This window comes from Argopecten irradians, chromosome 2 (assembly GCF_041381155.1).
Source record: "Argopecten irradians isolate NY chromosome 2, Ai_NY, whole genome shotgun sequence".
Taxonomy (NCBI): Eukaryota; Metazoa; Mollusca; class Bivalvia; order Pectinida; family Pectinidae; genus Argopecten; species Argopecten irradians.
Window position 1 is genome coordinate 40,973,761 of NC_091135.1, and position 12,590 is coordinate 40,986,350.

Consider the following 12,590-nt stretch of genomic DNA (forward strand, 5'->3'; position numbering starts at 1 on the left):
AATTTAAGGATTTATTTCATACATTTTTAATATTCAAGGATTTATTTCATACATTTGAAAATGAGTTACACCACAACATTCGGTACATTTATATAGCTTCATCAGAGTTAATATACATTTGATAGTTATAATATTTTGACAAAGACAAAAAATTAACCGATATTTGAATAATTAACTCATGAAAATGCTGAAAACTTAATTAAGCTGAATATACATACATATACATTCTTTCACAATACAAATTATCAGTGTTTATACAAATGTATGTACTTATACTATCATAATCATCTGATGCTGATACATAGGTAAGTGACAAAATTCTCTGATGCTGACTGTTCTCCAACATACTTTCTCTGATACTGTATGGGTTCTCCAACGCTACATTAATGACGGGTATATACCTAGGTTTGTCCTAGCTCACACATGTTGATGCTACATTAATGACGGGTATATACCTAGGTTTGTCCTCACACATGTTGATGCTACATTAATGACGGGTATATACCTAGGTTTGTCCTCACACATGTTGATGCTACATTAATGACGGGTATATACCTAGGTTTGTCCTCACACATGTTGATGCTACATTAATGACGGGTATATACCTAGGTTTGTCCTCACACATGTTGATGCTACATTAATGACGGGTATATACCTAGGTTTGTCCTCACACATGTTGATGCTACATTAATGACGGGTATATACCTAGGTTTGTCCTCACACATGTTGATGCTACATTAATGACAGGTATATACCTAGGTTTGTCCTCACACATGATGACGCTACATTAATGACGGGTATATACCTAGGTTTGTCCTCACACATGTTGATGCTACATTAATGACGGGTATATACCTAGGTTTGTCCTCACACATGTTGATGCTACATTAATGACAGGTATATACCTAGGTTTGTCCTCACACATGATGACGCTACATTAATGACGGGTATATACCTAGGTTTGTCCTCACACATGTTGATGCTACATTAATGACAGGTATATATACCTAGGTTTGTCCTCACACATGTTGATGCTACATTAATGACGGGTATATACCTAGGTTTGTCCTCACACATGATGACGCTACATTAATGACAGGTATATACCTAGGTTTGTCCTCACACATGTTGACATGAGTGTTTTTGTGTGTGTCAACCAAGACTAAGAGAATGATGGTGATGTCAAGCCTATACTGATGAATTCAGAGTCTATGTGAGCTAACACTATTGTATACTGATCCTTATAAAGATAACCAATAACTGTGATCTCTACATATCTCATCTACTCTGTCCAGTATGTAATTATGATAATGTCCTCCTCAGGAAAACTATATAATCTCCCCTCAGTGGTTATTATAGCCCTACAGAAGATGGCAGGTCACCCGGAATGCTAAATTACTCCTTCTGCTAGTACTTCACTTCTAAACAAATTAACACAAAAGTACGTTTATACATACCTTTCTCTCGTAAATCAAATACCAAAGAAATTCCAGAAAACAGATATCCCTCCCTGCATCAAGGTTTACAAACCAGTAGTGTGTTACACAAAGACAAATAGAATGCCAAATAAATATACCTCAAAATATTACGAAATCCTCTGTCTGTTTTATCGTTTCCATCTAACACATGCCTACCTTACTACGCAAATCCCATCTGTTTTTCCTCCCGATGTTGTTTACCATCCCCACCGTCCGAGAAAAACGATTGTTTGTGTTGAGTAAGAGAAATGATGAGCAACACAGAGGTGTATGTTCCTATTACATATTTGTTTACCTTATGTTTGACACAGTATACACCTCCAAATATTTACCTACACATGCCTTAGCCTACCTTGTACATGTTGGTTGTAGAATCATAAATGTGCCAGTGTCACACACTGACAGCCCAGCTCACTGGTCAGTACTGGCTAGCTAGCAGCTATACACTGACCAATGTATTGATTGCAGTATCACTTATATAAAAGGTGTCCACTGTCCACTCTGTTTGATGACTACTGCCCAGTTCAATGACTGGTACAACATCTGTTTTACGACTTAGTAGTGTTAAGAAGGTGTAATGCCCTAAGTCTATGTGTAAGTTTACATAGTGTCATTCACTGACACTGTTTTTTGTCTGGCCCCAGGGTCACTGATCTGGCCCCCTAGGGAGCTATATTCCACAGTCCCTTGTCACTGATAGATGACCTTCACACCTATACACAAGGTCAAACAAATAAAACAAGTGAGCGGACTTGAGACACTCATGACAAATCTATAGCCATTCAAACACCCAGATTGACTGACAGTGGGCCTTTATCATCCCACACCTGTTTCACCTGTAATTACCTGTAATCAGCAGGTACACAGGTAAGACACTGATCAGTCAATACTAATGAGGATATAGACACACTGGTCAGTCTATGGGTCATTCTTCATTGAGTAGGTGTTGTCAATACCTGTCACTTAGAACGCCTCCTCATCAAATCTCCATGTATGCTGCCAATAACGGGTCAGTTGAACATATGTTAATTATCTCGCACCAATTAATCTCAATCGATCGTCAATAAAAGCAAAAGCTTTATATTATATACCTATTAATGATACTCAATTGACATTGACAAACATATATCATAATTTTTAAAATCTTTATAAATGTATTATTTAATTCATAGGAATTAAAAATAAATATTTTTATATAAAAGTTTAAAAAAAGGTTGACCTTATAGCAGCCAAATCAATCTAAGGTTTGAACGCCAAACACGTACACTATGTGTTGAATTTTGAAGGATTTTGAATGTATAGAATGATCAAATCACCTGCATGGACACAAATAATTAATGGACAATATCCATGCAGTCTGGCTACAACATGCAGGTAAAACTTCAAGTTTTGACACATAACTAATGGACAACATCATGCAGTCTGGCTACAACATGCAGGTAAAACTTCAAGTTTTCCAAAAGCTGTGAAACTCACCATTAAGTTTTTTGAAAAATAATAATATATATATCATAATTTTTCAATTTGACTCAATTGCCCCAGGAAGTACATCCAGGTTTCCATACTACATAAAAGAGTATCACTTCTGTACCATGATGTGGAAGCAGTCTGGGATGATCGCATGCAAAGAAATAACAATGGGCACTCGCTCATAACAATTGTTCTCCACACCATGAAATCCTTAACACCCCATAAAAGACACTTTGCCTCACAATGATGAATAATGGCTGCAGGGAGTCAAACATGCCGCTGTGTAACGCTGTGTAATGTAGCAGAGGGCCCCTAACGACAAAGATCCACCTCATAATCCCGGTAATGTCTTACTTCAACCGCTTTGATATAGAGTGGAACTCTCCTATATAGAAGGCAGAATATGTCACTTAGGGGAAGGTTTCATTGTCTACAATTAGTCACATCCATCCACTGGCCTTTGAACGTATAAACAGATTGATACATGTAATATTCATTTACCTACGGACCTGGACACTGGTGTGTTTGGTCATTACGGATTGATTCAGGAGTATGACTACCCACAAAGTACTCCCAACACGACCAGTTATAGTCCCTTCAGGTCTAACGGGTCAGCAATACTAATACAGGAAATTACCGCCACAGGGCCCAACATCTTTTGAAGTAGCATCATAAATATGCTTCCATAAGTGATCAATTTTTATTTCTGATTGCAGACAGTCTGACTGAATCATCCAATTTCGCCATTTGTATGCCAATTACTTCGACCCCTGTCCCTATACACATGGGTTCACAACAGAGTACACAGCTAAACTATAGTAATGTCATTTCCTGGATAATTCTGCATGGCTTATCAGCCAAATAATATTCAGGGTATTCGGACAGAATGAAATTAACCTTGGTCATTCCTTAATATTCCATACAACTAATTCAAAACCAGAAATATAAATATTTCATTTCTGACAATCACATCCAAGTAAAATTCTGTAATAAGGACATTTTCCAAAGAGACCCAGACTAATCAAGATTTCATAGGCCTTTAGTACAAACTGATTCTCCCAATAAAATTATGTACCTTTATATGTTACAGATGACCGGATGGGAGATGAAACAAAGTCCTTTATTATGATGACAATTGAACGACAGAGACAATTAGTCCATGAGCTGCTATACAACCATTGTTGCGAGGTATAAAAACTACATTTTGAGGTAGACATATATTTCAGCATCATAAACTGCTGCTTATTTTTATCAAAATCAAATTGATATAGGGCCAGAGTAACTTTACTGGAACTCTGCAAACAGTCAGAGAATTGTGACATTATATGTGCACATAGTTATTTCTAAATAATGTAAATTGAGTGAAGTTGTTTCCCTTGAGTGAAGTAAGTTGCCTCATGATCCAGTGGACATATATGGTAGAATCATTGTACTATATAGGGTAGATATCATCTTTACTCTGACAAATACATAGTCAATAAAGGATGTGTTGTCCACATGACAATTTAAATCAAAATCAGAATAATTTGGACATCTCCCTTAGATAACTACCATAATCAATTTGACAACTTTTGATTGGTCACCTAATGATACTCTAACGAGTAGGTATTATCCTGTATTCCCTCCGACTCTGTTGCTTCATCTGACAATTTTACTCTCCAAACTGCTACTTCTACCTGGTCTGAGCTAGCTATTTTACAACAGGTAGCTGGGTTCCATGTACTTTAACATGCCTGTATCATTTATCTTTACATATATGGTCTAAATTGTCTCCCCTTGTCACATGTACTTTCCATATATCATTAATCAATGTAAACCTATGGTCTGGGTTGTCTCCCTTTCTGGGTGTCCATGTACTTTCCATGACCATTAATCTCTCCAGAGTCTATAAATAGACCGTCTGAGCCCTCAGTCTACAATATGGTACCCCACATGGGGTGTCTTTAACCACCCACCACCATGATTAATTTCACCCTCCATTATCCATCCTTACTCCAAACAACATCTGACCTCCTCTTCATCTGTATCAACTATACCTGATGAGAATATGAATTCATAAACCCAAGATTTTAAAGACTTCCCTATCACAATCAGTTTGTTACCTTATCTGGGTATCTGTATCAGTCGCGGACTGATCGCCTACCCTGATATCAGGTATGCTTATAGAAAGAGTCTAATACCATGAATAGCCTCCGACCTAAAGATTAATGGTTCTGTCAGCAGAGAAGTAGGACTTAGATTTCCTTTCCATTCATCCTAGATCCCTAGTTTCCCGAGCTGCAATCACCTGGCTCTACAGGTATATCATCTCGTTAATCTTCCTCATCCTCATCTTACCTAAACAATCAATGTTGTCTTTGTTTTTATAAGAAATATTCTATATTACTTCCTATATCACCTGCTGTCTGTATCCAAACACTTTTTTAAAATATCATTTTAATGAAGTTGGTAATAGCATATTATACACATAAAAGAAACTTTGATTGTTGAACCAGACACTAAAATCATTATAAGTATACTGCAGTGAAACAGAATATCGAAGGATTTGCAGCATCAATCAGACATTTTCTCCTCCCTCCAGCCCCATTCAGGACACAATCCATACCAGTAATTTGTATTTCCTTTTGCCTTCTCCCAAGAGGACAGACCCGTTCTGGTTTATTTTCATTCCTTTCTATTCTAGGGCCATGCTGCTAACTCTAGGGATAACCAGATTGAATCAACAGATTGATTTCCCGACTCCCTAAGGGTTCAGACAGACCTGGTCAGTAGCATACTCCTTGTATAAAATGGAAATCTGGAGTATTTCACTTGACCCTGATTATATTAGGATGAAAGGATTTTTATATATGGATCTGTATAGATAAGATCTTTATACACTTACCTACAGTGTATCTAGGGGGCACTTTCCAGAGGCCTCAGATGCTTGTCAATTTTTCATTAATTGATATTTATATCATAGCAGCTTGAAACATACAGTACTTCTCAATCTCTGATAATGTAGGTTAATAATTAATACATAAGTTTATAATTATGAATTATGTAGAATTATTGAAGTCAATTTATTTTCATTATTTCAACCTTCCCTCTTTTTTGTAAAATAATATATTCACTGTAAATTAGATATTCAATTGATAAAAAAGAGATTTAGATAGATAGTATCTTTATTTTCTATCAAAAAAAAGTTTTTGTATGAATATAATGACCAAAAACAGTTTAATAAACATGAACACATTTTGTAAACATGTTTGACCTTGCTTGATCTTTTTATCAACTATATTCTCCCATCATCTAACACACCTTGGTGATATTCTGGTGTCCAATGTGGGCCCTCTGGCTTCTATGGACAATCCTGGTGATGATAATGAGTTATATCTCTCCAATGCTGAGAGTCCATAAAGGCTTGTGATATGGTTATGCAAAAGACTTCTAAAACCAAACTACTAATGCTGTTTTCAAATCAACACAATGATTGACTTTCAATACACAATATAATTCAGGTGAAATTTGCAATTAGCATTGTACAGTTATGGTTTTATCTTAGGGCTTATTTGGGCCAACAATATGGCTTATTTCCAATAAGCCAATTGAGATATTTTTTAGACAATTCCTTTTAAAACTTTGTTCCTAAACAGATGTAAATTTGCTTCGTATCAAACATGTGTTATAAATCCTAATTGGTCATTCCTTTTGATATCTGAAATTTCACCTGGGCAATTTCTCGTCAACAACAGGTAGATTGGCTGAAAACAATGGTCAATTGGCTGGAGAGAGTATGACTGGCCGTGGGTGACTAATTGTGTATTAGGTGTGATCACCGACCACAACAGATATCATCATACATTATTGATGACTTAGCTTGTTCATAGGGCCGACACCGTTAGACATCAAACATGGTAAAATCCCACAGAGTGTTGCAGCTACTGTAAAATTGATACAATGGATCTTCTAGGCTGCCTTTATCATAGTACTACAACTCCATATATCTTTTGATCATTCAGGGTTATGAATAATTTCCTCCTCCTCAAAGACAACTGTCAGAGGGTCGTAGTAGAATGGATTAAGGTAGACAAATACAGTAACTAGTAGGGTCAACAATATCAGTTGATGTACGTATACCACAAACAACCTGAGTAGATACCGAAGGTTATTTTTAATTGTACGTGACACCTATCTCAATCAAGTCTATGAACACTTGATTTTTTAGCTAGAATATTAGCTCGGTGGTACCTATATAGTTCAATTTTTAAAACATTTTTATAACGATTCCTTATATCTTTATATTTTGTCACCAACCATTCCTGTTCATATGGTTAAAATTGTCCTTGCTGTCACATCTGTATTTCATCGCAAATAAGACCCCTCTTGCAAATAACCCCCTCCCTCCAATACCCAATAGTGTACTCTTGATCATGCAAAATACCCCGAAATGCTCCAGTATCTTTGTTTACACATTTTGTTCACTTTTTCTATCTTTGTAGGACTTCCAAGTTTTATGAGAATCAGTTCCAGTGCTGTGTTCCTTTAAAATAAAATTTCTTAAACAGCTTAACATTTTCCTGGCTTTCTTTACTCTAATACATTTCAAAGATTTCTAAATCAAAGCAAAACTTTCTTCACCCTATCACTTCCAAACGATGGGCTTATTCCCAAGAATTCTTCACTGGAAATGCGTGGGGTATTATACTTTTTTTTTTTTTTTTTTTACAAATTTTCGCTTTATGACTCAGCAAGGTATTTTTTGTCAGTTTGTGTAGCAGAAGGATCCAACACTAACCCTCGCTATGTTTACAATGGCAAACTGTGCACTCTATGTAATTTAGACAACATCAAAATGATAATTACGTGTATATAAATCTTGCCCTATCTTTTGATAGCTGTCTCGTCAAAAGGCCAGTCCAATGTAGATTTCACCTCTCCTCATCCCAGTCAGATATCTGCCAAACCATGTGCCTCTCCTCTTCACAGCTCTCACTTTAAATTTCATATTCAATGACATATGAAACTTTTTATCAACACAAGAAAGGGTTTCTGGCAGCTCCGATAGAGACTTTGTGAAACTTTGCCTGTCTTCAATAAGACATATGTATCATTTCAGGCGTTAAAAGTGCTGGCGATTCCACATGTCCCACCTAACATACCACCATTTGGGGTTTTATCCTTGAGACCTGTGAGGTGCATCGATTGCACTTTTGTGGTACCTTCAAGTGGTTTTAATTAAACTTTGTTGTAATTTACACCACAAGTCTCACATAAAGCAGAGTCGCCTACTACAGGCAAACAGAGGCAATGTTCACAAGTTTCCTGTTTTAGTACTTCCCTGAAATGTCTTTTTCACCAGTTTTGTTTTCCGAGAAGTTTACCATTATGTTATGCTAATTAAGCCATGATTTGTTAACATTTATGATATGAAAACCATACCCATAGACTGCTGCCCACAATTTGGGAACTTATAGACCCAACTCCAAGATTTCTATTTTGCATGAACTTCCCAATTGGTTTGGCTATTCTTTCACAATTTATTTCTCTAATTGGATAATATCACAAATGGTACAGAAATTCTACCAGATAAGAACCGAATACACCCTAATTCTAGCCTAAAACATAATTCTATTCACCAAGATCTCTAGTTATTACTGTAGTAACTCTTAACACAGGAACAACACCTTACTCTACATACCAGGAAGTGGATATAAATTAGGTCAAGGCTGACATGAAGGTCAAAACTCACATGAAGGTCAAGGCCTAATATCGTCTCATCATGAGCTGATCATAGAACATACAATTGTGAAGTTTGTTAATTCAGAGAGACATTCAGGCTTTTTACTCGACATGAGCTGATTGTAGGTAAAATACGGTATAGGCTAGGTAATATTCTCTTTCATTGTAAAGTGACACATGGAGTGGGTCAAATAAGCATGGGCTTATAAAGGTAGAATACGGTACGTATATCTATGTATGTATATAACAACAACAGGCAGGCAGGTAGTACAAATAGAGCTGTAATTAGGTGCTATCTACCTTAGAAGATCAACACATTTCTACTACCGCTTTCATCTTCAAACGAATGATGGGGGCTTTGACTTTTTATTCTTTTCTCTTTACATTAACGGGTAAGCTTAACTACATGATAAGACGGCTTTCTCTGTTGTTGGTGGGATCACAGCCTACATTATTTGTCAGCATCACTTGCATTTTTCATATACTCTGCAGGCTTGGTTAAAAATTGACAAAAATTCTGAACCTCTCTTTTTTCCCAAAAAGAATTTCTAGTACGAATTTTACTATAGCTTTGAGTGAAGAAATATTTAAAACTCTAATTGAACTCTTAACATCAGAGGAACATCAAACAGAGGCTCCAACATGCAAATGAGGCGTATGTATGAATAAGTATGTGGATGGAGATGCCTTTCATCTCTCCCTTCTATGGAGATCCTACACAGAAATCTTATTGTTAGACTGAGATAACAACCTGATATACATAGGATGCAATGACAGTCCCTATCTACATAACAGCGAAGTACAAGGGACTGGTGATCTAGGTATATCAAAGACAAGCATACTATAACAATCGTTTGACTTCTACTGATCTATATGATATATCATCCCTAAAATCATATCTACAATACACTTTTCATTAGAAATGTTTATAGAGCTAGATGTTTTTGTACCAATACACAGAATAATCACAAATCTTATAATAGTTCCTCATCAAAATACAATTTGTGAAAAGGGGACATTTCTATAGTAAAACATATATATAAATTTATATTTTGATATATTTATTCAATTTTTTTAATTTTCACAAAGTAACTTTTGTTATCAATACCCCGATATCACCTCCCTCCTGTCTTTCCCTTCCTATACCAAACATGCTTAAAACCCAGAAAGTGTAAAACTGTGATGTTATGTTTATTCCAATCAAAGCTACAAGACGTACCCCAGAAAGTCTATCCCCAGATTATAGTCTATATATGTGGTAGTTATCTCTGTATCATCATTCTCACTTGATTGTACCTGGATCCTCCTATCTCCCCCACAGATCCTCCCTAAAACCACCACATTCCAGCTACCGTATGATAAGCTCTCTTTTTTTTTTTAACTGAAATCTTTAGCTTCTAACACTTACAATGATCAAATTTTGGAACGAAAACCAATTCTGAATGATTTTGAAAGCTGTAAGATTAGACAGTGGTTTTGGAGTTTTACTTTTTCAGATTTTAATGTTTTGTATTTGAATTCTTGCCAAAGCCTCTTGATTTGTTTACCAATTCCTTGGTATTGTTTTATATACTCTATACCTTCTCTATACACAAATCCATACATCAGATTATATTTTCAAATTTATTCTGATATTCACTGCATAACTAAATCTATGTACTATACGTATTTTTTCATCCCCTTACTAGGGTCCAGTGGCTGAGTGGTTGCTGTGATCCGACATATTATCACTAGCACTCCACTTTTGGGTTTTGAGCTTGAATTCCACATGGGAGAGTTGCCATGTCCTGACTGTAGTACAGTGGTTTTTCTCTGGGTACTCTGGCTTTTCTCCACCTTTGTCTTAACCTGGCACCTTCCTAACTCATTTCCCTGAAGACACATTTAGGCTCTTCCAATTCAAAGCCTAGACCAGTTCATTATGAAGTTACGGGTGTGAATGAGTTAAAAGAACCATCTATTCTTGCTGTATCTGATCCATACTTTACATATTCCTCCCCTCAGGACAATAAAAATGAACACAGGTAGAACTTTGTACTGAAATATTTACCAAAGACTCCACAATTAAACTGCACTGTTGATTTAACCAGCCACAGCTGATTACTGGGTTGACAGTGATCGGCTCTGCTCCCTTTAATAAACTGGAGCATTGCATGTCCTTTGCCCATGTTTATGGCATCGCTGGCTTGGGTTCCATTTGTTGAAAGTTTCATAAGGCTGAATCGACAATAAATTTGTATGCACTGCTATATTAACCACAAGATAGTGTGACCTTGCCGTATCAAATTGAAATACCTTGAATTGAAATTATTCTGCTTTTTTATTCTTTAAGAGTAAATCAATAACAGAATGGCCTTGTACCTGTGTAAATGATGTAAAGAAATCTCAGGTGTGCATGTCTCAGGTAAATATAGGAAGTCAAAGGGTGAGCTAGGAAGAGTCATCAATGATGTTGTAACACACAATAACCACATAATTGTAAAGCAAATGACAAAGGCAAGTCATCACAAAATACTGAAATCAATACAATGTAAAAGAATTCAAAATATTTAGTACATTTTAGTATGGAGAAACTGCATAGGAGAGTGATTTGGCCTGTCTTTTCAAAATAAAGTCAAGAAATCTTGAAGGGCATTGTAATGAACTTACTACAGCAGGTCGTGTAAAACATGGACAACGACAGTCAGACAACAGTAAAAAGAGTTCACTGTAAAACTAAAGTAAAAATGGAGGGGAAATAACTCTGGAAGAAGTTAAGCACAGGGTTTTCCGGGTGCTTTAGTCCACACTATCAACATTAAACAGACAGTGCAGCTGCAGAAGCCAGAAGTGTTTGTTAGCTGCACCCAGTATGTGATAACAGATTGTTTACATGGTGTAAGGCACACAGCCCTCCTACATCTCCCGTTACTGGGCCACACATACATAACTCTCAGTGCTCTCAAGCTTCAAACACAGACAAGCTGCTCATTTATTTTTTTGGCGATTCAAAACATAATTTGATCATTTTTTCATAAGGCTTGATTAATTTTTGTTTCAAAATTCATTACTTGAAAGATTTCAAAAACTTCAATTGCTACTTAATGTTCAAATGGTATAACAGGTATGTATGTAGATGTTGCTTGGGACATGTTCAAGAACTCCAGAATTCAGGACATGTTAATTAGCCAATCAAAGCTTCTAGCACAAAAGAAATATCCAATCACAGATCTTTATCCACGTTGCCTGCATAGCTACTCAGGAATTCTTCTGGAAATTCCATTTAAAATTAAACATGAAAGTCTGCATCTTTGCCTTGGAAACAAATGCAGGTTTGTGCTGGCAAGATGAGAAAGTGGAAGCAGCCTTGTTTTGATTGTCTTCAAAGACCGTCTATACAAAGTACATTTGACCTTTAGTAACCTTGGCAATTATTACATCATCATGAAATCTGTAAAGCTAACAACAAACGAACACATCTGAAGGAGGAACGTTTACATACTGACTCATGCTCAAGAGGGTTTCCACATTTGATTTGTGAGCCCTCACAACTTCTGTGCCAGAACATTCAAACCTCACTAATTTAACCTCCACCCCTCACTTTTATCTGCCATGTATCCAGCTTATTTAATGTTAACTGGTCTAATCATGACCAAGGGTTGATGATGGACAAACAACAAACTGCTTTTGATTCCGGCCCCAATAAAAGTAATAGCCAGTATCTCTTTAGCCTGGCAATCCTTCACTGACCTATGCACCCTGATCATCAATACCATGCAGCTCCATATAAGGACTTCCTGTACACTTGTTGCCTAGCAACAAGTAAAATGTCTCATTCTGATGTTGCCATATTAGAAATATCTGGACACAAATGCCCTTAAAAGAGATCCTATGCTAGGACATCCATTGGCCAGGCAGTAAGAATCTATAACTAATATTCCA

General features: G+C 36.4%; 1 protein-coding gene across 5 annotated transcripts in view; it reads right to left on the reverse strand.

Annotated features, from left to right (window-relative positions):
• Nucleotides 1-12,590, reverse strand: part of LOC138315501 (protein naked cuticle homolog 2-like) — a 43,087-nt gene that overhangs the window by 27,249 nt on the left and 3,248 nt on the right. Inside the window, exon 1 of one of the 5 annotated variants that reach the window (XM_069256566.1) lies at nt 1,831-2,047. The exons of 1 other annotated variant lie outside the window; for it this stretch is intronic. In XM_069256566.1, coding sequence (XP_069112667.1) covers nt 1,831-1,839 — 9 coding nt within the window. In that variant the 5' untranslated portion in view covers nt 1,840-2,047. Of the gene's footprint in view, nt 1-348; nt 843-1,457; nt 1,597-1,634; nt 1,765-1,830; nt 2,048-12,590 lie in introns of those variants that run through there. 3 more of the 5 variants (XM_069256564.1, XM_069256568.1, XM_069256569.1) reach the window with 3 other exon arrangements.